The sequence below is a fragment of the Ambystoma mexicanum genome, chromosome 1q, assembly GCF_040938575.1.
Source record: "Ambystoma mexicanum isolate Mex_15411 chromosome 1q, UKY_AmexF1_1, whole genome shotgun sequence".
Classification (NCBI taxonomy): domain Eukaryota; kingdom Metazoa; phylum Chordata; class Amphibia; order Caudata; family Ambystomatidae; genus Ambystoma; species Ambystoma mexicanum.
In genome coordinates this window covers 1,037,926,787-1,037,953,476 of record NC_090922.1, presented here as the reverse complement: position 1 = coordinate 1,037,953,476, position 26,690 = coordinate 1,037,926,787, and the positions used below count along the sequence as shown (strand labels likewise).

General features: G+C 45.2%; 1 protein-coding gene across 1 annotated transcript in view; it reads left to right on the top strand.

The window, feature by feature from the left end:
- The window catches only part of SPATA1 (spermatogenesis associated 1), a 479,533-nt gene that overhangs the window by 192,308 nt on the left and 260,535 nt on the right, over nucleotides 1–26,690 (top strand). The window contains exons 4-5 of the mRNA XM_069641723.1: nucleotides 18,247–18,300; nucleotides 23,422–23,908. Coding sequence (XP_069497824.1) covers nucleotides 18,247–18,300; nucleotides 23,422–23,908 — 541 coding nt within the window. The remainder of the gene's footprint in view (nucleotides 1–18,246; nucleotides 18,301–23,421; nucleotides 23,909–26,690) is intronic.

Genomic DNA, 26,690 nt, shown 5'->3' with positions numbered 1-26,690 from the left:
GAGGGCATGGACAATTTTCTGATAGAGGCAGACTGGCTATACACTAGATATAGGAGCTGGTAGAACTTTAATGGGTGATGTCTTTAAAGAAGGAATATTATTAGGGTTCATAATTCCAGGTAAGGCACCTCAATTAGTTGAGTATTGCTCAAAATTGGGTTATACTGGTTTGGATCCTGTTTTAAGCATGTAATGCTATGTTAAACTGAGGGCTGAAATGGTACTCAATCGAAGCTGCATACTCAAAGGAGGTTAAGAGGCCAATGTGTGCTCTATACCGACACTGTTGCTTACTGTGAATCTCAAGAATTCCATTAAAATCTTCACTCTATCGCTTGAAGATATATTTCCAGCGATTGTTCACCATGTGTAGGCTGTTTTTGTAAGAAGTTGGTACGGTCCATATAATTGTAGGTCACAGTTAATTAACCCCACAAAATAAATCCTTGAGCAACATTACACGGCCCGCGGCAGCAGCCCTGTAGTTATGGTTAAGTAGCTAAACTCATAGGAAGAGCACTTTTTCGGCGGCTTATAACTTCCTCCCCCTGGACAAATCCTCACCAAACTTTGCAAAAAAAAGTATATGGTTGGCTCTGAATTATTTTGCCAAGTTGGGCGAGGTTTCATGTGGGGGGCGAAGTTATAGGGGAGGGTCCTACATTTTTTTTTACATAGACTGAATGGGGAAAAACTTTGCACACGGCTATAGGCCCAATGGCTGGACGGATTTTCACCAAATTTGCAGCAGGGGCTTGGTTCAGAAAGCGTGCTTTTGTGTGTTTGGTGGAAATCCGACCAGTACTTTTGTTACAAAGAGCTGAAATGTATGTCTCAAAAAATGTGTTATATCTGGGTCCGCTCCACGGACCCATTTCCCTGTTCACTCCGTCGACAGGAGTGTCATTGGCTCGCGGTAAGTTTGGACACGTCCGGTGGTTGGCTGGAGGGAAGCGTGGTGTGCATCAACATTTTTTGGGAAGGCCGTCATGGTGTATCGGAGGACAGTGCGGCGGGGGAAGGGTCTGGAAAATGTACCATACGGAATGTGTTGCCAGCAATAAGGGAGGGAACAGGTGGGGGAGTGAGAAGTGGTTCATGTGACATATGTAGGCGAGTACTTTGTGTGGTGATTGGAAGCAGCAGTCGTAACGGCCCCATAGTTCCTGCTGCAACCTGTTTGCTGTGACCTCTTTTCGTGGTGAGTGGTCGCAGGTCAATTGCAGAAAGGGAGTGATTTGCACATGACATGGGTTGGGTGGGAGCGCGGGTGGCTGTGAGCTGCGGATGGAATGCGGTAGTTGGGCACATGCTGGCATGCATGGGTGAATGAAGGTGCAGTGGGTCTGTGAAAGGATTAAACTATTGGGTGCATGGGTGAAGGCCGTAGGCCGTAGGGTGTAGGGCATGCAATGAAGAGCGTAGGGCTGCAACATACCCACCACAGGAATGCATTTTTTACTCTGCATTCGGTACATGGTGGTGCTTGCATAGTGTGGTGTGTGCAGATTGCTTGCAGTAGGGCCAGTGTTGCGAACAGAATATGGGTAGGTTGGCAGTGACACAGTATTTTGTGAATGGAAGTGGGTACGCCCATAGTAAATGAACGAAAGTGCACAGGTTGGGTAGCAGTGGTGTGTATGTGGATGGTCGAAGTTGGTGACATGGTGACATGCACGGTGGCATTACGGTGCTGTAGGTGTGTTCAAGGTATAGACTATTGGCTGCATAGATCCTAGGCCTTGAGGACACCCACGGCAGTAATACATTTTTGAATGTGCATCAATTAGAGGGTGGTGACATGTAAGGACTGGTTGTGGAGCACACTTCAGCCGTTATAGGCCAGTGTTGCAAACAGAAGGTTGGTAGGTTGGCAGTGGCATAATACTTTGTGAATGGAAGTGGGTATGCCCATAGTATGTGACTGAAAGTGCACAGGGATGCTGGACAGACTGTTTTGTTTGTACATTATGGTAACTGTTGCAATTTGTTGCTGCATAGCTCCATGGCGGTGCGCTGTGGTTAGTGCAGTGAAAAGTCACGCAGTGTGGGCACTGGGTGCAGTGTTTTCATACTGTCAGTATGGTAGAGGGTATGGTTGAAGGGCAGTTTATATTTGCTTAGATAGTGTGAAGTGTGCTCAATGCTTGCAGTATGGGCAATGTTGTAAACATTGTGTGGTTAAGTTGGCAGTGAGACAATACCTTCTGAGTGGAATTAGGTACAACAATAGTACGTGAGTGAAAGGGCGTAGGGGTGTCAGAGACAGTGTAATGTTTATACATTATGTTAACTGTTGCATGTAACGCTGTGCATGCCCATTGCGGTGTGGAGGTTGGTTAGGAGTGCTGGTGCAAGTGGTGCGTATGTGCATAGTGGTAGTTGATGACATGCTGACATGCATGATTGCATTACGGTGCAGGGAATGTGCGCAAGGAGCACACTCACTGGAGCAATGCAGGTTTGACAGTGCATGAGGCACAGGGTGGTGATCTTTGGAGAATGTGTGTGGAGCACATTGTCGACGTGCTATAGCACCACAAGTGATTTGCAAAGCGTGTATTGTGCATTCCATGGTTGTGGTGATAGTTGCAACATGCTACAGTATTTGGTGTGCGGCAGGAGATGGTACAGTGAGGCGTTGTGCAGTGTGGTCACAGGGTGCAGTGTGTACGTAATGTGAGTATGGAAGTGGGTATGGTTGAAGTGCAGTTTATATGTGGTTGGTTACATTGATTTGTGCAGATTTATTGAAGTAGGCCCAATATTGTTAAGCTGTTGTGCATAGGTTGCAGTGACACAACACTTTGTGAATGGCAGTGCGTAGGGGTGGTGCAGGCTGTGGTATGTTTGTGGATTCTGCTAAGTGGGAATGGGTGTTTTATGGTGTGGGGGAGTTGGGTAGAAGTGCCACTATGTATGTTACGTTTGTGCATAATGTTAGGTGCCCACATGGCCACTTGGATGTATAGTGTTGTGGTGGGTGTGGAAAGGGCTGCAATGTTGTGTGCTTGGCCACAGGTGTGCTGGGTGCATTTTAGGATCTTTGTGGATGCTGAAATAGTGCATTCTTTAGCAGAAGCTTGTGGTGGAGGGGCTTTGCAAAGAAACGGACCATGTACTGAGAGTGTTTAACTGTAAATATGGAGTGGCGTATAGAAATGAAAGTGTGCAATGCAGAGGTTTTGTATGTAATTGCTGAATGCGTGTTTGAAAATTTGACAGCACCCAATGGGGGAGTGCTGCAAAAATTGACCATGGAAAGGGAAGAAGTATTGTCTGAGCTGTACTGGGCCATGGCCCTCACTGTAGATGGGGAAGCGCACGTGCACATCCTGCCATTACGAGCAGTGTGGGAAGGGAAATGGGATTGTGGAAATAGGCAATTAGGAGTTTAGGGCGTGGTTAACAGGAAGGGGCAGAACCATTTCATCCCAATACTGTGTCGTGAGGGTGGTTGAGATGGAGAGACGCACAGTGCTTATCGTCGGTGATACCTTTGTGCGCCATCTGCACAAGTGTTGTGTGCAAAGAGGCGTTGTTGGTAATGTCGGGTTTGAAGGAGTGGACATTTTCTGGGCCTGTCAGGGTGACTGCAGTTTCGGCGGGATGGTTCGCCTTTGCAGATATATGGCATCCGTTACGAACATTGACTTTGTCGTGGTGCACTATGGAAGTCTACATTCGGGTTACATGTTATGTGGACGATTAATCCGTCACCTGAAGAGGTTGTTGACCGCAGTGATGCATATTTTTCCTACTGCCAAGGTCGTTTTCTCATGCATAACACCAAGAGGAGTATGGGTCCTTGATGGTGTAATTTGTCCCCAGCCAGAGGTCGAAAGGTATGCTATGAACAGAATTATTCGTGAGTTTATGCAGTTTGCTGGCATGTTCTCCACCATGCCATTTTCTTTTACAGTGTGCAAGAAGCATTGACCAGAATGTGGTAAAAATGTGACGTGAGGCAAACAGAAACGCATATAAAGAGAAAATACCAAAAAAGTTGCTCGCACGCACGTAAAAAAAAACAAAAACAAAAAAACCTTTATACATCTACAATGGAAGACTGAATCCCCTACCCAGTTTGATATTGTTTGCCCCCCCCCAACTAATACAAAAAGGTAGTGCATTACGCAGTACTTTCAGGATTACACTTGCCACATCCTGAGTGGCTATGTGAATGTATGCGGATGGAGAAATCGCGCATACTTTAATTGAACTTTGTAGTGGACGTGCTTTGGAATGTCATGCTGTACTTTTCGAGTGTTGTACAGGAGTGACAGTGTTGGATGATGATGGCTTTGATGCGATGGGTGGATGCGTGTGTGCCTATTTACGCGTTACCCAATGAAGTAGAGCTGCAGAGAAGATGACTGTAGGTGATTTGTCATAGATCTGCACAACTATTCCCTGCAAAGACACTTTGACAGCAATTTTGTTTTGGAAGGAGTGGACGCATCGTGGAACGCTGTGTATGAGTGCAATTTCACTGATATGCATGCACTTTGCAAAGACCTTGTCACTTTTCCAGTAGTAGATGTTATTTCATTTATTACGGGGGCATGCATATGGATAACCTGCCTTGCTTAGATTTGTTCCGTAGACTGTGGAGATTGCTGAATGTCGTGAGGATGCTTTTTCCCATTGCCAAGGTGCTTTTGTCATCCATAATACCACAAAGAGTATGGCCTACTGCTCATGGATGTTGTTCCGAGCCAGACGCAGGAAGGTGTCTCATAAACAGAAGCATGCATACTTTTTTGTCCGCTCCTGGAATGTTCTCCTGCAACAATTACCTCATTAGTTGTGGAAATGCAGAGTTTTTCCAAGAAAATGGCATTTTGTTGTCCCCCATTGGCAATGCAGTTTTGTTTGCTGCTCTACAGGATTCAGTGAAAAGTTTAATGTACTAATGTGCGCAGAAGAACACACAAAAACGAATAAAACCTGAAAAAATGTGTTTTCCCTAGAAGCATCTAAACAAAAACAAACAAATAGAACGGCTCTTTTAAGAGTCGCCCCTTACCACGAACTCCCCGTAACTTGCAACCGTGGTTGCAAGTTATTCCCCCACGCCCGCACGCAGCACGAAAGCCACATCCGGGGTTTTTGCGAGTGGCGGGCATGAAAATGGAACTGCTCTGATTGTCCAATCACATGCTTAGGATGTGCAGCAATAGGAAGAGGAACTCCTGCTTCACTTAGGCCCGGCCCTCGACGTACTTGGGGACCTGCACGTGCCACATTCAGCGCTTCTCACCATGCTGTCCTATGGAAATCGGACTGCAGCGATTGTCCTATGAGGTGGTGCTCAGGGTGTGCGTCACAGGAATGCGTGCCAATAGGAAGAAGGACTCCTTCTGCTGTACTTGGGCGTGGCCTGCGTGGTACTTGGAAAAAGCCACATGCCACATTCTGCGCTTCTCAGCATGCTGGCCAATGGAAATGGGACTATGGCCTTTGGCCAATCAGGTGCTTAGGGTGTATGTCACAGGAAAGCGCACCAATAGGGAGAAGGAGGAGTCCTGCTGCACCAGGGCGCGGCCCTCGCAATCATTGGGGAAAGGCATGTGGCACATTTTGCGCTTCTCACGATGGTAGCCAATGGGAATGGGACTATGGATTTTGGTAAATCAGGTGCTCTGGGTATGCGTCACAGGAAAGAGCAGCATTCACTTTTCCCATTACTTTGTGTATTGCGGTTGGCAAACATGACAAGACGCACAGTTTCCGCCATGGGTGATGGCTTTGTGGAAGGTCTGTGCATGTATGCCCTCCAAAAAGACTTGTATGGCAATTTCATTTTGGAGTGAGTCGAAGCGGGCTGTTTTGGCGGACTGCCTGCAGAATGTCGATGCGTGGCCTCTTTGGCAACTGTACACGTTGTGATTGTGCACTTTGGAGCCTTTTTCATGGGTTACATGCCGTGTTCCTGTGTGTGCAGTCAACTGAAGATTATAATGAAAGCAGTGCAGCGCATTTTTCCGACTGCCAAGGTGCTTTTTTCATGTATACCCTCGAGAATAGTGTGGAAGTATTCCAATGATTCCTGTCGCCAGCCAGAGGTCGGAAGGGGTCTCATCAACAGAAGCATGTGTGACTTCTTGAGTGCTGCTGGGATGTTCTCCTGTGAGAATGAGAACACTGGCTCGCGATACATACACCTTTTCAAGGCAAATGGCATGTTGTTGTCGCACAATGGCAATGAAATGTTTAATAATCTACACACTGCAGTGAAGACCGTATTGTAAGAATGTGAGCTGACGTTGAAAACACACATTTATGTATGAAAACCGCAAACAAAGTGTTTCTAGGGAAGCACCTTTAAAAAAAGAAAAGAAAAACATATATACATTGAGTGAAAGTGAATGGAAAACACTGTGCAGTGGCTACTCATTTTACAATTTATCATGTGCATGTGTATTGCTATGGAGTAGCTACAATGAATGTCAGCTTTCGGTTTCTCAGTGTGACACTTTGATGACACGCAATTATGCCGATATTATTGTTGTTCATTGTGAAGGGATAATTGCACAGCATGTTACACAACCGTAAGTGCCGTTTGCAATGAAGGTGGCACTTGCCCAGTTCATGCGTTTGTTTCTGATCTCTTGCATAAGTTTCTATCGCAGTATGCAGCCACCGATGTGGCAGCATCATTTTCTATTTGGTCTGTGAATGCAGACAGCGCGGTACATTGCATAGAAGAGTATTTGTACCTTTATTTGACATGTGCTAATGGCATACTTCGCCCATGGGAATTTGACGTTTCACAGCACAAATATGTTTCCCAAGCTATAACGTTCATTTTACTGTGCCAGCTATCCTGATTTTTGCACACCCCATCTAAATTGGCTTGGTGCCCTTCTTGAAAGTAGTGATATTTTTTTGTAGTTAGTGTTGCGCTGTGACTCTCTTGAAAACGCTCTGCAACACGTAATAAAAAAACTCTTTGTAAAGCGACCCCCTTTCTAACCCATTCAAGTACAGTGTTTACCACACTGCCGCGCCTCCCGCCCTGCATGCGTGCATTGGCAAATCCGTTGTTGATCTGTGAAAGGTGCTTTCTTTCTTTACCCTTTTCCCTTTCACAGTTCATTTTCATTTATTAGGGTTTTCTCACACATGCCACAGAAGGAACGGCAGGAATGGTCCGGTACAGAAGGGGCAGCACTTGCATGGATATTATAGGGGACGTGCCGAGAGACGTAATTAATGGGTGGACCTCACCTACATAAGCGCCAGTCATTGTCATGATCCCGGAAGGACTGTTCCCACGCACTTCCAAGTACCTTCCCTCTATACAGTACAATGCAATGCCCTTTGCCGGGTAAGGGTCTGTAGCGCGGCATATGGTTTGTAAAGGTTGTTTTATAGCTCTGCTGCCCTACAGGAGTGCCCCTCTTGTTGCCCGGAGCAGATGTGACAAATGTTGTACGTGAAACTACCCTACGTAATTGTTGGAAGGGCTGTAGCCTGCCCACTGGTCCCTTGTGCTTTCATTTCAGTTGTCGTCACATGCAGTACAAACACTTTATGGTACGCCATTAGTGTTAGGAGTATCATTCACGGATATACATACATTGTGGAATACAGGAATGTCTACAATACCGCGAAACACAGCTTTATTAAGTGCAGCAGGAAGCCATTTATTCTGTGTGACTCATGCAACTACAGCGCTTTTCTAACCACCACTAAGGTTGTTTGTGCTCTGCATTTTCTGCTGTTTCCTTACTTGCCTTTACATGCACTACTATGTGCATGAGGAAGGTGCACCAGCTTTGCCATTTTGCAGACTTAGTACAAACTGTCCTACCTGCAGTTACATGTTTTCTTCAACTGTACGACTGGCAGGCGATCTCTTGATACTTTCCGTCACACTGCTGAGTGCAGACACAATGTATTCGTTTTACGGGTCATGGAAAGGCAAGCAGCAGATAAATCTAAGGGTGATGGTCCTTATTTACCAGTGGCTGTTATACAGTTAGGAGTACGTTAGCCACAAATTGGTAGGTTTGCAGAGCCACCCAAGAAGTCGGCAGCAGTACTTTAAATGCGGTACCCTACTGCATGAATCCGTAGGGCTGGTGACGGGCGGTATTACCAGCATACAGTGGATGTCCTATGCATGGGTCTAGGTGTGGAATGGACACACATGCGCTTCCACAACTACTTACAAGTGCATTCGAAGATGCGGGCATGCGGCCACTAATGGAGTCCTACGGATACTTGTAGTGTAATTGCACATATGCCAACGAGGTGCAGTGTTCCTAGGAAACATCCATATTGCTCATTTGTAGTCATCTCGGCCAGTACGGTGCGGCACAGATTTATTATGCATTGTTAGCAAAAAAAGAGAGCCTACTGACACACTACACAACATTTACTATGTACATCTGTAATTGGTACTATACACGAACACTATTCAGAAAAGTAAGGGGTAGCGCAAATGGATACATGCACCGGACAGTTTGCTATTTCCACACGTTTATCATAAGGGCAGCCAAGGAATCAGTAACAAACTGTTGTTAACAGGACGTTATAGTTATTTTGCCGTACCAAATACCTATCTTCTTTACAGAAAACCCCATGCTAAAGCAACGTTCTGCTTACAGTGCCCTACTAAATAGATAGTCCAGAGCATCTGGAAAGCCGCAGTCATCACAAATCTCATTCATGGCATTACTGATGTTAGTGTTAGTGAATATACACATATACAAGTCAGGGGTCAGCAACCAGTGGCTTTCCAGATGCTCTGGACTATCTCTCCATGATGCCTCACCATTGAATATGAAGACTAGGGCTGATTGGACTTCGAGTCCAAAACATCTGTAGGTTGGAGACCCCTGATTTAAGTGAATCAATAAAACACACACATTTGTTATTTTTTAAAATGTATACATGCTATGTTAAAGTGAGTATGCTTACTAGCACTGTTTTGTGTTGAAGTGTGTAATGTAAATGTCAATCTACTTTACTGTATACGTACACTCTGTATAAGAAAAAATGTGCTGTGGAGAAAAAAAAGCCAGGGCACCATTTTAAAAATCTACACTCACCTAGATGGCCCTTTTGCCCTAAAATGTCCAGACTTGCAATGGACACCAGGGAAGACTGCTGCATCCGTGATCACAGGTCAACACGTGACACCGGCCAACCTTCAGGCCTGGAGGTCCTTTAAAGCGATTTTGTGCCAATTCTCTTGAAAAATCTGATAGCACCCGTACTTGAGGAGGACTGCAAAACCCAGCAGTTATATCTGCAAGACGGTAGGCCTGTCTGAGTCCTGCTTTGCCTCTAAGATGCTGTTGCCAAGTCCCAAGGACTGTTTCGGTGAAAGAGAGAAAAGTAAACAGAAGAAGCAGAACCTGCACTGATTGTTCTGAGCATTACCTGCTCCAGTTGCCTGTCGTGTGTGCTCCTCCCATTGACCAGGGAGTGAAAAAAAAGAAAAAAGAGGGCTGATTTGCTGCTGCCACTATGACTACTGAGGGCCCTGATTAGTGGGGTCAAACATCCCATATTTTGCGGGACTGTCCTGCTTTCCATTCTCAGGGGTCTAACCTCTCTCCCTGGCTGTTCAACCAATATCTGGCACTTCTTGCCCACTGCATTCCTGATCTCTGCCCCAACTTTCAGTGCTATGCTGATGACACTCAACTAATTTTCAGGCTCCCTTCCGCCACCTCTTCTCCTTCTCTCATCTCTGACTGTCTGTTCGCCATCCAGGAGTGGTGTGCCGCAAATGATCTATGCCTTAATGCCAGTAAGATCGAGATTCTCCTCATTGGCACACCTGCTCCCTCCCTTCCTGTCACTCTCTGGCTGGCCTCTCTTGGCCCTCTTCCTGCTCCCACCTCTAAGGCTAAAAACCTCAGGGTCATCTTCGACTCCACACTTTCCTTCGCTCCTCACATCGCTGACATCTCTTAAGAAGTCACACTACTAGCTGCACCTCCTCAGAGGTATTCCTCCTCTCCTCTCCTTCCCCCAGAAGCTCACTGTGGCCAGAGCACTGGTTCTCTCTAGGCTTGCTTCTGCAACAGCCTCTTTCTAAATCTGCCTGCCTCAACTCTCTGCCCTCTGCAACTCATCCAAAACAGGACTGCAAGACTTGTCCTTGGCCTTATGCCCAGCGATTGTATCTCTCCAGGACTGACATCTCTGCACTGGCTCCCAGTGGCGGCAAGGATTAAGTTACAAACTCTCTGCATTGTCCACAAGGCCTTCTGAGGCCTGAGACCTCAATACCTTCAACTCTCTCTTCCTAAATATCTTCCTTGTCGAGCTCTTCGCTCATCCGCCTCCAACTCCCTCAGGGTCAGTCACTTCTCCAAGCAGCGAGTTGGCGGTAGATCTTTTTCTTCTGCCGGGGCCTCCCTCTGGAACAGCCTCCCTGCCTATCTGAAACTTGAGGAGAACCATCTCCGGTTCCGGAAGCACCTCAAGACCTTCCTCTTTGCTTCTGCTTTCTCTCCTCCTCTCCCCTGCTGATCTCCTGGCTGAATCTGAAACTGTACTAGTTACCTGGTTACCCTCTGAGCTTGGGCCCAGGTCCCCTCCCTGCCAGTTGCACACCTGCACTGCCCCCCTGGCAACCCTTGCACTCGGGGTCTGTTTCTGTATCCCTACAGCCCCTACTAGCACTTGACGCCTGATGTCTGCACTTACCTTTGCACTTGCCACCAGCTGGCCGCACATTTATTTATTGTCTTTATTATTTCACTGTTATCCTATGTACTATACTACCCCCTCCCCGTTACGCCCGCACTTTTCCCCTTCCCCTCTCCCCTGCACTTGCACAATCTCAATGCCACCTGTCCTAGTAGGATCATTGTCTGTCTTCCCTCTGTTTCCCCTCCCTTGCCTTGTTGCGCCTTGAAACGCTTGTGTATAGGCGCATTATAAATGCCATATCATATCATATCCTATCACCCTGTCCGAGACAGAGAAAAATCCCATCTCTGCTTTTCCACCCACAGGAACAAAGCATCCCCTGCGCTCGGAACCCACACTTTCATATGATATTTTCCTACTGTGGAGCGAATAGACTCGAGGTTGATGGCCAGACAAAGCAGTGAGTGGGTCAATAAGGGGGGCAGTTGATCCTTAAGCAATATGAATGGTGGGGCCAAGAATTGAGAGGAGGGGTGCATATTTGTTGTACTTGATCTCCCCAGGTGAACTTATACCTCTGTCCGCAAGCACCAGCCAGAGAGAGTAAAATTAGACTCCATTGCCAGTTATTGAGACCAAAGGTGCAACTGGAAACACTACGCCGGGTCATCTGTGACTGAAAGGGAAATATAGGGGTTAAGAACAATAACGTATTGTCAAGCACCCTACCCTTACTGCTTGGTGGACATGCAATCTGCTCTTACCTGACATTAGTAAAACCCACGTTCTGATGGTGTGTAGATGAGAAGACCCAATGAAGGGTAGGAACGCACCACCCAGGAGTGTAGTAGAAGGGCCCACATGGGGTTCTTGCTGTAAACCAAGAGGTACACAATCCGTAAGAAACAAAAGGTCTAGACCACCAAAGTTCATCAAGTTCCAGAAGCAATTTAGGAGGAAAAAACAAGTCCAAAACACAGTTCACCAGAGTCCAAAGGGTAATCCAAAAGCAATTCAGGGATATTGGAAGGTGGTGTTGATGAGAACTCGTTCGCGCAAAATTGCAAAGAGCTTGAGTATGTCTGTCTTGGTGTTGGCGATTCTGGTGTTATAGGGGGTGCCTTTGGCATCATTAATGGCCTGCTTGTATTCCTTAGCAATGGAGGTGAAGTATGTTTTGTTTGTATCAGATCAATCCTTTTGCCATTCTGCCTGAGCGGCTTGTTTCCTTGAGAGTATCGCTTGGAGGTCAGGAGTTTTTGTGAAGCGATGGTTTGGCCTTTCGCAGAGTATTTACTGCTCTGGCGATGATGTTGTTGTAGTGGTCAACGAGCACAGTGGGGTTGTGTGAGTGTGCTTGGGCAGGCCTATGGACTGCGAGTAGCGGGAGGAGGTGGTTCTTAGTGAGATTTTGAAAGCAAGGGGATAGTTCAGAGGGCATGCATGCAGTGGTGTTGAAGCAGGGTTCAGTAGTGTGGATGGAGAAAGCAATGATGTGGTGGTCGGACCATGGGCTTAGGGTGTTGGATAGGCTAACAGTGTCTCGGTTAATATCTGCGAGCCAGTCCAGCGTACGGCCTAGTATGTGAGTAAATTCTGATATTTATTTTATTCTTATTTTATTGGACATTTGTATAGTGCCTATACACAGGTGTTTCCAGGCACCACAAGACAAGATGGGGGATATGAGTTGTGTGAAGTGAAGAGCACGAAGGGCATTGGCCAAGGAGATGACACTTTTACCTGTGGTGTCGTTAAAGCCTAGATTGAGATCACCAACGAGTAGGAGTCTGGATTTAGTTTCAGCTTGGAGGTGAGGAGTTGCAGGATATCTTCTTTGACAGAGAGGGTATGATCAGGTGGTCGGTAGATGAGGAGTACCGAGATCGGTGGGTGATAGCAAAAGTTTGGCAGACAGGATATCACAGTTGGGTGGGAGGCTTGTATTGATGGCTCTGATGGAGAGAGATTCTATGTAGATAAGGGCTACCCCGCCGCCTCTACTGTCAGACTTGTCATTGTGATGGTGTAGCCTGGGGGGATGGCAATCATTTGGGTGGGACCTGCTGTGGTGTGGAGCTAGGTTTCCGTTATGGTGAGGATGTCCAAGTCTTTAGAAGTGATCAGGTCATGTATGTTTGGGGCATGCGCTGGGATGGATCTTGCATTGATGAGAAATATTTTAGAGAGGGCGTGGGTATGCTAGATGAGCCACTGGCAGTGTGATCCGTGTCTGTGTGGGCTGAAGGGTTAATAGATGTATGTTTGGGTAGGGAGAGGTGAGGGTGGTAGGGTGATTTTGTGTCGCAATTGGAGATGTTAGTTGTTAGTGATGGTGTGTGAGCGTAGGTGGGTGTATGTTATATTTGTGGGGGGCAGAGCTAGGTGGTGAGAGGGCTAGCATGTGAGTTGTGAGTCCGTTGAGTTTGACAGGGCCTAGGCATGGTGTTTTGGATGTCCGTAGTTTGTTAGAGCAAGATGCAGGGTTGGTACCGCAAAGTGTGGTTCAAGTGACCACTGTGGTGTTTTGAGTTGTTGGTGGGTTCCAAGTGAGGAGTCAATGGCGAGTGGCATCTGGTGGGGTGGATGATGTTGTGAGCAGGAGTTTAGTGAGTAAATGTGTAGCCAGAGGAGGGCATGGAGTGAGGGGAGTGTAGTTAGAGGGGGTGAGGTGGCATTGGGGTTGTCTTGGCTTGGAGAGGCCCGGGCCAGAGGCGAGGGGCATGAGTTTGGGCCTTCAGTGGGGTAGCTGAGTGTATTACGTGACTCTGTAGGGGTCAGTCATAGCAGTATAGAGGAAGGGATAGAGTATATTGAGGTGTTGGATAGGAGTGGCATCAGAAAGCGTGAAGGGGGTTGGTGGGGGGACAAGGCACAGGTGATGTTTCGGGCATATGGCATGCTGTGGTTCGCTAAAGTAATAGTAGGCTTACCTGAGTTTGTGAACGAAAGGCGAGGCCAGATGCCGGTGTGAGCCGGAGCTAAGGAGTTGGTAGGATGTGGTCGTCGGTTGAGTGGTCTTGAGTGCCAGGATCTGCTGCTGCGATGGGCAACTATGGGTGGAGGCTCTGAGCGTGAGCTGGTGGTTTGGGCAACTATCGGTGGAGGATCTGTGCATGAGCTGTTGGTTTGGAGGCATGTCGTGGTGGAAGGGCACCTTCCATGCCCTGACAGGCCCAGACAGGCAGGGGCCTTATGTGTGGGCCTTGGGAGAGGGCTGGCTTTGCTTCCCTGTGAAATGTTGCATCTAGTTGTTACGGGTGTGTCAGCCAATTAGGTGATGCCGCGGGCAGGACTTCGGGGGATTCTAGGCTGCAGTTGTTGACTGTGGCTTCAGTCAGAGAGGAGCAGGGGCAGTAGCTGAGAAGCGACGGCCTTCTTGGAAGGGAGAATGAGCATAACACCATAAGGCCAAAGTCTGATGTTACTGCTTGGCCATAGGCAGTCAACGGGTGGGTAAATAACCAAAAAAACATTTACAATATGTGTATCCCTCCTTTCCTTCTAGCAATATGTTTTGGGTTGTAGGTGACACTCAACTAAAACTAAAATACATATAATAATTATTCACCAGTTTGGATTAAAACACCACCACCTCATATATATTGCTTTTCTTAGGTAAACTGTCACAGATCTCTATCTTAACAGATGCAACAAAAAATGTTATTAGAAATGTATCACTGCCACTCCAAGTGCACTGCATTCCCAGTATGCTGGCTACTCCTATGGTAAAAGCTAGAGCTTTTCCAGCATTACATTTACTGTGGTGGTGAAAGAATACATTTCAAGACCATGCAAGATTGCAGTGCCTTTACCATTGAGGCAACAAAATAAGCATTACACATCATAGGGGACCTTTTCCATGAGAATGAATTATGCATGCCAATAGGACCGTTCAGATATTATGTAATGGTATTCGGGTATTTAGATATAGTATAAACTATTGTGGGTATGCAGATATGGTCTAAACGTTTGTAGCTAGGCGGGTACCTTCACGGTCCTAATTCCTATTTGGCTGATAACTAACCTCACTGCTCTTCTTTCAAGGCTCAGTGCCTGCCATGGCCTGCGACCCTGCTGTTATTTTGCTATGTTAGAAGTGAAAATCCAAACACCTTTGAACAAAAGCAAAATAACCCACTTAAAATACAAAAAAAGGCACACAATTAGTCACACAATGGTACAAACTGATAAGGAGCTAACAGAGATAAATATGAAGTGGGCAGCATTCAATACCAGAATATGCAAACCTACGTTTAAAATGACAAAGAGGCAGGTCCATATGGCTGTCGAAAGTGGCATTCTTAGAAATAAGTAGCATTGTTCAAAACTGTGGCAGGAACTCTATTCATGTGATGGAAAAGATATATGAATTACGTTGGTGGCTGTTAGCCTAGGGTTGATCTCAAATGTTATGAAGACATCTGTATGTTGTCAATGGTACTGCATCTCACCAATGAAGTACATTTTGAATACATCTGTCGGTTGTATTTATAATTGCATCCTTTGATCAAAACAGGCATATCAGGCAGCAGAAACGGTAGGTACTTTTGCCGGCGTCCTGGCGGATTTTCTATCAGGATACCGGCTAACGTATAATGAGGCCCATTGAATTTAAAGAACACAAGTACATGTTTTGTGCTCCGGCCCATCAACTTCCCTCTATACCTTTGGAAGGTCGTCCCAACAGGAACTATGCCCAGCAGACTGTAATAAGCAGGCACATGTATGCTGGCCCCTCCCTCATGCTATCCTCGGCTCCCACTCGCCAGTCCCTTTCTATGTGCGGTTGGGTAGGGAGCACTGTTGTTCTGTTTGCGCGTCCTTGGCAGCACACACAGTTTTCTTTTCTTTGACAGGCATCTACCGCTTCGGTGACCCCCTTTTTTCTTCCGTTCTGTCTCTATGCCCCTTTCCTGGTGTCACACTTGCTGATGTTCTCGTGGCAAGCATTTTCCTGCAGGGGACCCCCACTATTTGGGTATTTGGGTATTGCCTGCTTAGGCCCAGCCAGGAATGGCCGATCTGTGCTCTTTTCAAGAGTCTGGTGTCTTAACGGTTCTAGTAATTCCTATTAGGAAAGGCAAGCATCTTTTCAACTATGTTGCAAGGGTGACTCTTTCCTCACTGCTCAGCTTGGCAAACAAGGTCACAATTCCTCAGTTAACCCTACCGGGGGTTGCCCAGAGTTGCCACTATGTGACAGCTACAGGCCGTGCCAAGGGATCTCCAAAGGCTATGCTGGCTGGATTGAATACTGGACCAAAGGCATCTGAGAGCCTAGAGATGCCTGATAAGCCCTCTAAATCCAGCCCTGGGATCCTTCCCTGGGTGCAACGCAATGTCCCAAGTGCTACTGCTCCCACATAAGACATTACAGGGGCCCACATTCCAGAGAAGGGGAAACCCTCACACCACATCACGCCAACCCCTGCATGTCAGGGTCCCCAAGATGTCTCGGTGCTCGTCTAGGGAGAAACCTCCATCATGTGTGAAATCACCGGCTGCCTTGAGGAGAGTGCCAAGCTTACTTAATATAAGCTCAGATACAATTTACGTGAGTAATGCTCCAGAGGTGTCTCAACGAAGGAGGTGTCTCCCTCACATGTTTCATTGTGGACCGCGGTAGCAAGAGACTTGTCGGATTTCCCTATACCTGACTGGCTTGCTCAGACTGCGTCAATTCAGTGGTCATCGCCAGTACTCCCACATATGGGGTTTTACCCAACAGTAGCATCACCTATGATGTATATTGATATTGATAGAGAGGTAATATTGGATCAACAGACTTCCACAATATTTATTTAACATCATATACATTTTGATGTAGGAAATCTGGAAGTGTTCTGTAGATATGTAACTTTCTTACCATGTCTTTAGAGTTATTGAGTGAGACAGTTGACATTTAGGATAGTTTGCATTTTTAATCCATTGCCCATTGGATCAGCATTATATATTGCAGTTTGCAGGTATGCAGAGGCATATACCCTGAAAAGGTCTTCTGCTATTTGTAGAACTATGCCAGTTCTTCTGTATGACATTTTTATTTACCTTTTTTTGAATAGTATGCTGCTGCACAGCCCTTGATAAATCATCCTTCCATCAGACACTTCTGTTTCCTCAATTCACAGGGATTTAAAGGAATGACTGATGACATTGATTTTTACTTCATGTGCACACACCCTGGAGTCTGGCCCAATTGTATAAGGTCTCGTGTGCAGGTCCTTTCCCTGAGAGGCTCATGAGTTTGATTCCACATTGAACAGTATATGCCTGGCTACCTGCACCAAATCCTTGCAGGAGGTTGAGGGGCTGCCAATTGTGCTATCCAAGTACTTAAGGCTGCATAAGTACTGTTCATTTGAATGTCTTTCTAAAATGGAGTGAGTTTTTTAATGCTTTAAAGTTGGGCCCAATTTAATCCTACGAGAGGGGCCATGATTCCTTAAAAGAACGTCTATCAAATTGGCTACATTTGACCTTAATTTCTGCTGATCAAGTATTGCAAAAGCAAAGGTTCCTGGTAGGGTTGTATTGAAGAACCTAATGTTTTGGCTGGTTTGAGAACCTCACCCCACAGTCTTGGTGCAGGATGGTGTTTTAACAGACCGTGATTAAAGTTGTTGACTATTTTTAGTTTATTATCAACACATATAAAGTGATGGCCCAAGTTGTGTCCTTGTCATCTGATTTGATCTGTGTTTTTGTTACACCACTGTAAACAATATTGCAATCGTTCAGCCACGAGATGCTCAGCGTTCTCTATGATCCATGAGATGGTTGTAACAGTGCTTGTATCTTTCACAGCATGTTCTCCTGCCACATGATCCGCTTGTCAGGAGCATTTAGCTAGAGACTGAAGGAGAGATCTTTGTTAAATACTACCCTGCAATTTATTTTAGATAGAGGTTTGTGCCTCACTGTGGGAAATATACCAGGTAAATGGAAACATTTTCCATCAATACCCTAACCTGTAGACAACTTCATGTTGGGTCAAATGAGGCACCAAATACTGTTCTTCATCATAAGTATGTGTTTTCATCTCTCTCCTGGCCCAACAGTTAAATGCAACTGGATCTGTGCACTGCCTATATGCACTTAAACCTTTATTTTATATGTTTCCAAAAGCTGGGTCAAGGGCTTTGTGTAGATATTGAAAAACAGATTTTAAATAGCAGACCCCTGGGGATTTCCGCAGGACACTGACTTGTTTTTCATGAAGACTGATTTCACTGTGGCCAAGGGGCCGTTCAGCCGCGGACTGCAATTCATGGTCACCACATGGGCCTATGGTGAAGTGTATATTATGATTAACACTTTCACATACATCTGAAACATGGAACATGTGTAATTTTCTTGAGCAACCTCTAAATGCTACAAGAGCAGCATATCAAAATTATAGTCAAATACTAAATGTACATAACCTCAGGTTTGATGTACATATTTCATCGTAGTGTGCCATGTTCAGTAAGTATCATTAAAAAAGCAAGCATATGCCAGATCGTGCTTCACAGTGTCCTACTTTTTAGTAAAATGTATCATTTTATGTTAGAGGGCTCTTGGCATCTGTGAACCAACCGCTTTGACTATAGTATTTGAAAATCTTCCTGTTTTTGCTTTAATCAGGTAAAAAGAAAGCAAGAGAAAGAATTGAAACTGAAATCGTTTGCTCCTCCTTATGTAAGTATTGCATCTCTGATTTAAAGTAATTTATTTGAGTGGAATCAAGTATTAGACTGACACATAAGGAAGTGTGGTTGGTTTGTCCCTAGTAACACACCATGTGAAAGAAAAGACCAAGCCCATGCCCAGGAAATGGCTTAAAAGTGGTTAACATACTTTTCATGTTCATTGATTTGGATATGAGTCATGTTTGTTTATCTTTTCCTCCCAAAATATGACTCGCTTCAATGGAAGTGAAATGGTCGCATTATCCTGGCATACCTCTCAACCTTTGGAGTCTCCTAATAGGGATAATGCAGAGTCTATGGATGGGGAAACTGTAAAGTCCCTGTGGGTTTATAATTTCAGAGGGTGGTGAAGGTTCCATTAAAGGCAAGTCTGTTGAGGTCTACAGGAGACTTTCAATTAATGTAGGGTGAAAATTAGTTGAGTTGTGTGGGACTCTTTAAATGAGGTGGAGCTGAAAGGTAGGGATTTGGGTGAATTGGTAAGTTTCCAAGTATATACACATGCAGCACACTGCTCTTGCCGAGGTTTCCCCAGCATCAGGCGATATCTGCAGCATTAGTGTCCTTGCTATTTGTTCACATGCATACAGAGAGATGATGACAGCAACCCGTAAAAGAATAATTAATAGAGGAAAACCAAATGGGGATGTGGGGTATGTGTGTGTGTGTTTGTGTGATGGGAAGATATGATATGATATGGCATTTGTAACGCGCCTATACACAAGTGTTTCAAGGCGCAATAATAATTGACGACCTAGGTGGGACTTGAACCCACAATCCCCAGCTTCGGAGGCTGATTCCTTATCCATTAGGCCACAGGGCCAAAAGGAAAAAAGTGTTTGGATTATTGGTTCTTACAACACAACATGTTCGTATGGTATATTTAAAAATGATGTCTCAGATGTTAAGGTTCTCATTGATAATCCCTATAATTACTGCTTGGTTTGAGAATTGGTATTGTCCAATCTCACCGGTTGGCTTAGTGAGTCAAACCATTTAGCGAAAGTGTAAACTCTTCTGTTATCATAATCGATTTTATCTCTAAAAAACTTCAGTTTTTTCTTTTGTTGAATCTCTTCCTCATACGATGTGAGAGTAGTCTGCATACTTGCTCTTAATTACTTTCCTATTTCCGTGATCTGCATGGCAAACTTGACCAGAAAAGTTAGAAATGTTGCTGAGCACTCTTTGGTCGCCTCACCCCATTGCTGGGTCCTGATCATCAAAGGACGCAGTAATCAATATTCGAAGTCCACAGGGATGTGACGCACATCCAAATAATTTTGCAAGGAGTGCTCCTCCCACCACTTTGAAATCTCTTTTTTTGCAGTTTTTCCAGTTGTTTTAGTAAAACAATATCAGCATTTTTACTGACAACATTGCTGGTCCTTCGGGTAGCCACAGTGGACACACCCTTGCTTTCATCAAATAGCAGCTTTGCTTGTGTGAGCCTCGCTGATTCCCTTGCAGAGGTCATGGTGGCGCATTAATTTGCGCTTAAAAAAAAGAACATTGCCATCTTTAGAAGAAGACAAATACTGTATAAATGTTCGTGAGATCCCTTGATAGGGTATTCTCATGGAGAGCCAAACGAAAATGAGGGACAAAAGAAAGCAAGCCAGAAAATAGTTTGCATTTAAATAGTTTAAGAGCCACAGCACTTACCGCCTTCATATGCAGGATGCTTGTCTCCGCAGATTGCAGGACCTGATCAGGTACAGATGGATATGTGCCCTGCAGTATGGAATGCTTATATGTCCTCTGTGACATAAAAGTTTATGTTCCGCTGCAGCCAGGAGACTTAGAAGTTTTCAAAACACAAAAGGCAGCATAAGGTTGTCTCTGCGCAATACGGTCCTCCAGATAAGGAGAAGAAGTGAGTACAGTGATGTTTAAGGAAAGCTGTGTGTTATTGTCTGTTATTAACATAACACTGACACTAAAGGTGAATGCGGACTCAGCATTACCTGCAAACCCTTTTTTCACCTATGAAAGCAGCTCCATGTCAACTTGATTGCACTCCCTCACCCTTTCCAGACTCTCTTTTGGCCACTAAATAACCCCAAATGTGTTTTCCACACTTTTTCCTGGCTGCACTGTCCATGGACACTGGAGGTTATCCGTGGATCCACCATAGTGAGCGTTTCCTAAACTGTGACGCAGTCCACTTTTTTCAACATCCAATTAGCAGCTGCAACCTGATTAGTCCAGAGGCACCCACCGACCCTCGAATCAGGATATGATTCTGCGGACCGGACCCAGATATCACTCATTTTTGTTGACCTACTTTTTGCCCAATTTTTAAAACACTACTGGACGGATTTACACCAAATTTACAAAAGCACTCTTTCGGAGCAAACCCCTGCTCCTAGTGCAAATTTGGTAAACATCTGTCCAGCTGTTTGGGCTGTAGGTGTGATCAAAACCACACCAAACATCACAGAATCATTCTGGGGGAGTGGGGGTAGAGGGCCATATACATGTTTTGCAAAGTTTGGTGAGGATTCGTCCAGGGTGGCCAAAGTTATTAGGCACCCAAAAAGTGCTCTTTCTATGGGTTGAGCAACTTAACACCATAACTACAGGGCTACTACTGCACTGTACTATGTAGCATGTATATTCTTTAAAATGTAGTAGGTGTTTTTAATCCATTATGGATTTTTTTCCCAATGACCCAATTATTATTTCAAGTCAATACAACATCAGTGTAACACATACTTATGTTGTACCAAACACAGTACTTACAATGTACTGTTTATGAGGTTCTAAAAAGTAAATGTATATGTACAATTGAAAGCAAATAAATGTTTAAAACCACTGTGTTTAACAAATTATGCTATTTCTTTCCACAGAAAATGAACCAGAGATTCCAACTTTATTTCCATATGCAACTAAGTATCCATACCCACTGTCATCTTTCATTGTTTTCTTCACCTACAGATTCAATCACCACTATCCTCAATTCTACTGCAATCATAAATACCATGTACACTACAATTATATCATCCGACTGTATTACTAATACAGTGTACTCCCCCAACAGTACCTATAATTACTGTTCACATAATACTATAGTGCTTTTGACCTGTGGCCGAATCTTGGGATCAGGAACTACTGCCATGCCCCCAAGAATCTGGCCACTTTTCACAACCACCACAATACAATCAAACCATCTAACAAGTACGTACAGTACACCTTCAAATAGCAAGAGTCACCTAGAACCCTCCAATCCCACTGACATCCGCGGAAATGTGTTTGTGTCCGCAAACAAGGACAGTGACTGTGGACGTGGCGGCAGAAGCACCGTTCTTTTTCACCTATTACAACAGCTCCATGACAACTTCATTACACTCCCTCACCCTTTCGAGGCACTATTTCAGGCACCAAATAACCCCAAATAGGTCTTCCAGACTTTTTTCTTACTGTGCTCTCTGCTGTCAGACGCGCTCTCTGTGGACTCAATGGGACCTGCAAAACCTTTTTTTACCTATAAAAACAGCTCCATGTCAACTTTATTCCACTCGCCCACCCTTTCCAGGTCCTCTTTTGACCACCAAATAACCCCAAATGTGTTTTCCAGACTTTTTCCCCACTGTACTGTCCATGGATAGCGGCGGCTGTCCACGGATCCAACATGGCGACCGTTTAGAAAAATATGACGTACCTCACGTTTTTCCCCATCAATTGGCCCAGACCTGACAGCGGACCCCAAATCAGGAAATTAGTCTGCGGACCGGAACCAGATATCATACACTTTTTGTACCTACTGTTTGGCCATTTAAAAAAAAAAAACTACTGTGCGGATTTACACCAAATTTACAAAAGCACGCTTTCGGCAACAAGCTCCCAATCCAGGTGCAAATATGGTAAAAATCCATCCAGCGATTTGGGCTGCAGGCGCAAATATATTTGTTCACTTGCGTCTATGAGGATTTACACACATTTTGGGACCCCCCTATAACTTTCCCCCCCTGGGCAAAACTGAACTAAACTTCGCTAAATAATTCCGAGGTGGCCATATACTTTTTTGGGCAAAGTTTCGTAAGGATTTTCCATGGTGCCAAAGTTATAAGACTCCCAAAAAGTGCTCTTTCTATGAGTTGAGCAATTTAACCATAACTACAGGGCCTCTATCGCAGGCCCTGATATATATATATAAATATAATGGTACTGTAGCATTACTCTTAGGGCATGAGCTGTGTGGAGTGTTAAAACCAATAAAAAACACACTTGAAGAGGTTCAAAATCTACACGCAGGAGAGCTCAGGCATGAGGGGACTCTACATGCGCTATATTGCACAAGTTAGTCAATTATTCTCAAACATAATCATTCATTGTACATGTTATACTAAAACACCAAATATCTGAATCTATATTATATTTTAAAATCCACACGCTTCCGGATATGGACTACCCTACCGTAGATTAATAAATAAACAAGTAAAAGAAAGATCTGGTGTTTCACACTACTTGGGATACATTTATTAGTCTAAAGGTGCTTGTTTCTTCAGGGCCTAAAAGACACCTAAAATAAGTTTTGTTTCAGTATACCTCATACTATGATTACTGAACCACCATGTGTGAGCAGAGGGCCTTAACTACTGCTGTGAGGCCTGCCATTTCCCTCAGAACAGTGGATGTCAATGCTCATTGTCTCCCTTAGCCACTAGACAATGATCGCTCCAAGCTTCCAAGTACCTTGTCCGGCTGTATTTAGTTTTTGACCAATGTTTGTGATTTTGACATGTGATAATGGCATTACAGCCTGGGGTGGAAGGAGCTGTTAATAGGTGTTATCATCCCTTACCCTCGTTTTCTGTCCTCAACTTTGCCTCAGGGCAATAAATCGGGTGTAGCCCACTAACATCTGTTACCACCCTCACCCCAGTGCTGTAATGCTGCATTGTGAATATCATGACCGGCACTGTTTTTGCCTACAGTGGATGGGTATGACTCATGCGCAGGGAGCAGAACTGCACTAAATGTACTCAATAGGGACTACAGAGATAATGCATGGGGTTATGTCATGTTAGGGAACCCTTTGCATTTCAGAATACATTTGCACTTGAATGTTTTCTTAAGTTTGAAATGTCCTTTCTTCATTTTCCAGGCTTTACAGCCAGAGTTATATATACTGCCTGGAGTGGACCACATTGACAGTATTCCTGCCTTGTCGCCAGTCACACAGCTCTATGATGTGGTTACCCCAGATCCACAGCGCTTTAATAGTGTTGTTCCCGACATACAGCACTACAGTGCAGTTACAGAAGCTGCCCACCGCTATGATGCTCCAGTTTCAGATAGACATCCGCAGAATGCTGTGTTTCCAGAGACACACCAACATAATGTAGAGGTTGCAAGACCTTACGCCCCTCCACAGTGGCCAACAACTTCAAGCCCTGTAAATCCCGCAAAGACGTTGCAGGTACACATCCCCACCCGCGATGAGAACCCAAAGAAAGCTGTAAAGGAAGACGATGCCTTCAACTGGACTAACATGGAAAAAGAAACTATTCCCACCCTAACCCAAAGACACGTTCAAAGAGAAGAACGCACAAAGATCACTGCAGAGAATCCACTTCTCTCCACGAGAAAAGGTGAACTTTATTCCTTTTCAGCTGATTATTTATTTATTTTGTATTTTATAACGTATCGTGGATATACGATGCACTTCAGAATGCATTTATCAAATTAGTAGTATGATAGGAAATATATTTTTTACAGAAAGTAAAGCAATAGGCATCATTACAAGTTTGGTGGTATTACTGCTGGAGAACTGCCAAAATACAACCAAATGGATTTACCGTTACTGCCACTCTTGGGGAATTACAGCTGGAAGTAGTGATAGGCGGTGTTAGTCCACATTTATTCGAGTAGGGCTCCGATTTTGCTTATTTTACGGCAGAAAAGTGGCAGATTTACCTCCACTTCACTGCCAAAATTATAGTGCAGCAGTATGGTAATGTTGCAGTAACAGAGTTACTTCCATTTTACCACTGTTTTTTACCACACCGCTATACTTGTAATGAGGCCGAATGTCTGGTTTAGGTGTGGCATTTTCACCCCGCGGGTCGGAAGCCGGTTTTATGTTTTGAATGATTTGTGATTCACTATTATCATGTGATATATCTTCTTTTAGTTGAGCTTATATTGCAGCCTTAGTGACCTGTTCCACAGGCTACCCCAGGTGGTAATTCGCCCGGCAGCCCAAGTTAACAGCCTGAGCGAAGCGAGGCTGGTTAACGAGGGCTCTGGGACGTTACCCCCTAATGTAGCCCTTGGAACGGGTTGCTAACCCCATAAGCACCCAGGGTTACCATGGCGGCCGGAAAAGCGCGAGGCACTAAAGCTGATGCGGCAGTGGCGGGTGCCACCACCGCAAAAATCGGGTAAGTGAGGCTGGGGCGGGGAATGGTAATAGTTAAAAAAAAGAAACGGGAGGGTTGGAGGAAGATGGCATTGTGGGGCAGGGGAAGTAGCCTGCGGGTTCCGTGGAATGTGGGCTGAGATCAGAGGTTTCAGTTATCGAGATTTATAATTATTAGGCTTCATCCCCTCTCCTACTGAGACCCCCCATCACTTTTTGATGGACTTCTGGACCTTTTTCTTTAAATCCTAAATGAGTGGAGTCTTTTTCCACTCATTCATTCTTGTGGGTTCTGTCTTTTTGGAACACTATTCTTTGTATTCTACCTCTACTATGTAGTCTGTCTGCTCCATAGCTCTTAAAGGCATCTGTGTTTTACTACTGTACTACTGCAGCACACAGCTCCTTATGGGCAGTGTTGCTGGGCACCCTCAGGGTGCTCCTTTAAGATTCCTTTTTAATATCCCTAAGTAGCTGCAGTTCTTAGGGATAGAGAGATACTTAGTATCTCTCCCAAAACTTTATAGACTGAGAGATTGGCACACACCACCTTCAGCGGAGTGCCAAAGGGATACCTAGTATCACCCTTCTCTCTGCTCCTGTGACTTTTTAGTCACATAAACAATCTCCTAGTCGTGGCTGGTGGCACTGGACATGTTAAACCAACTATTGTGTAGTGTTTCTACTGCAGGCTATGTCCATAGCACTGGTAGTGCACAATAAGGGCACCGAAGAACCAACTTATTTTTTCGCCATCACTAGCATGGTTATTCTTTGACAGCCCTCCTTCTACCAGTCTGGGAGGGGGAGGCCTGTGTGTGTGTCTTGCCTTTGGCGGCAACCCTTAGGTATCCCCGCCTAGGCTGCAGAGTATCTGGGCAGGCAGGAAGTGGGGGAGGAGTATTCCACCCCCCTATCCTTTGACTGCCAGAGTGCCTGAATATGTCCAGCATCCACACAGGGTCTGGCTGTCCTGATTGGACAGCCACACTCCCCTTTTCTGTAAAATGTTGAGAAAGATTGCAGAAGAGTGTGTGCTGGAACTGTATACAAGGTGAGGCTTCTGGAGTGAAAAGCAAGTTGACCACTGGAAGCTGAAGTAACCAAAGAAGAAGACAACCAGAGACACCTGCAGACCCTTTGCAACACCGTAACGTGACCACTGCTGTCCTGACCCAGTGTTTTGTGCGACAGACGAGCTCCCAAGAGGACGACTCCTTCCCTTTGGCTGGGGAGAATAACCAGTCCCAAGAAAAACTTTGAAATTAGCCATCTCCCGAGGTCCTAGGAGTTTCCAGAGTTGCAGAACCCCATTACCAGGAGACCTGCTGTGCTTTTGGAGTGCATTGTCGTGGAAAGGCTGTACCCGTCCAAATCTTTGCTAAACCCTTAATGACACGCCAGAGATCAGAACCATCTCGCCCAGACCCCATCATCAGAGCGTGGAACTGCAGGAAGTGAAGAAAATTGACCAGCCCATCCAAGTCCTTTGTTGGTGCTGCATAAAAGGCGTGAGCCAAGAAGTTGCTGAAAATCGTGCCACCGGTCCTCCCTTGAGACTGCTGCTAAGAGATCCTGTCCATTGTCCTGCCTTCAGCCATCAGACCAAGGAATCCGGAGGTCGGCTTCAGAGCTGCAACATCGCAGAGCAGCCAGCAGAAACTTCTAACCTAAGGTACTGTGGGGAAAAAGTTATTTCTTACCTGATTCCAAGAAGTCAGTCCAGAGGTGTCCAGGGCAACCCCTTCTTACGTCAGACCCAAGCCGCTGCTTGTGTACCTTCCTCAAGTCCGTTTTAAGGTCTCCCTTGTTATAGTTGGTAATTTGCTGCTTCAATGACACTACATACTGGAAGAAATCCACAGGAACTCTTCATAATTCACTGCTTGTCAAGACTTCAAGCCCTCTCGGAACTGCATTTAGCTAGGGTTGCGTTTTGGACTTAAAAGACTTACTATGCGAAGAAACCCTCTCTAGAACCTTGAACCAAGCTCATATTACACTAACAAACC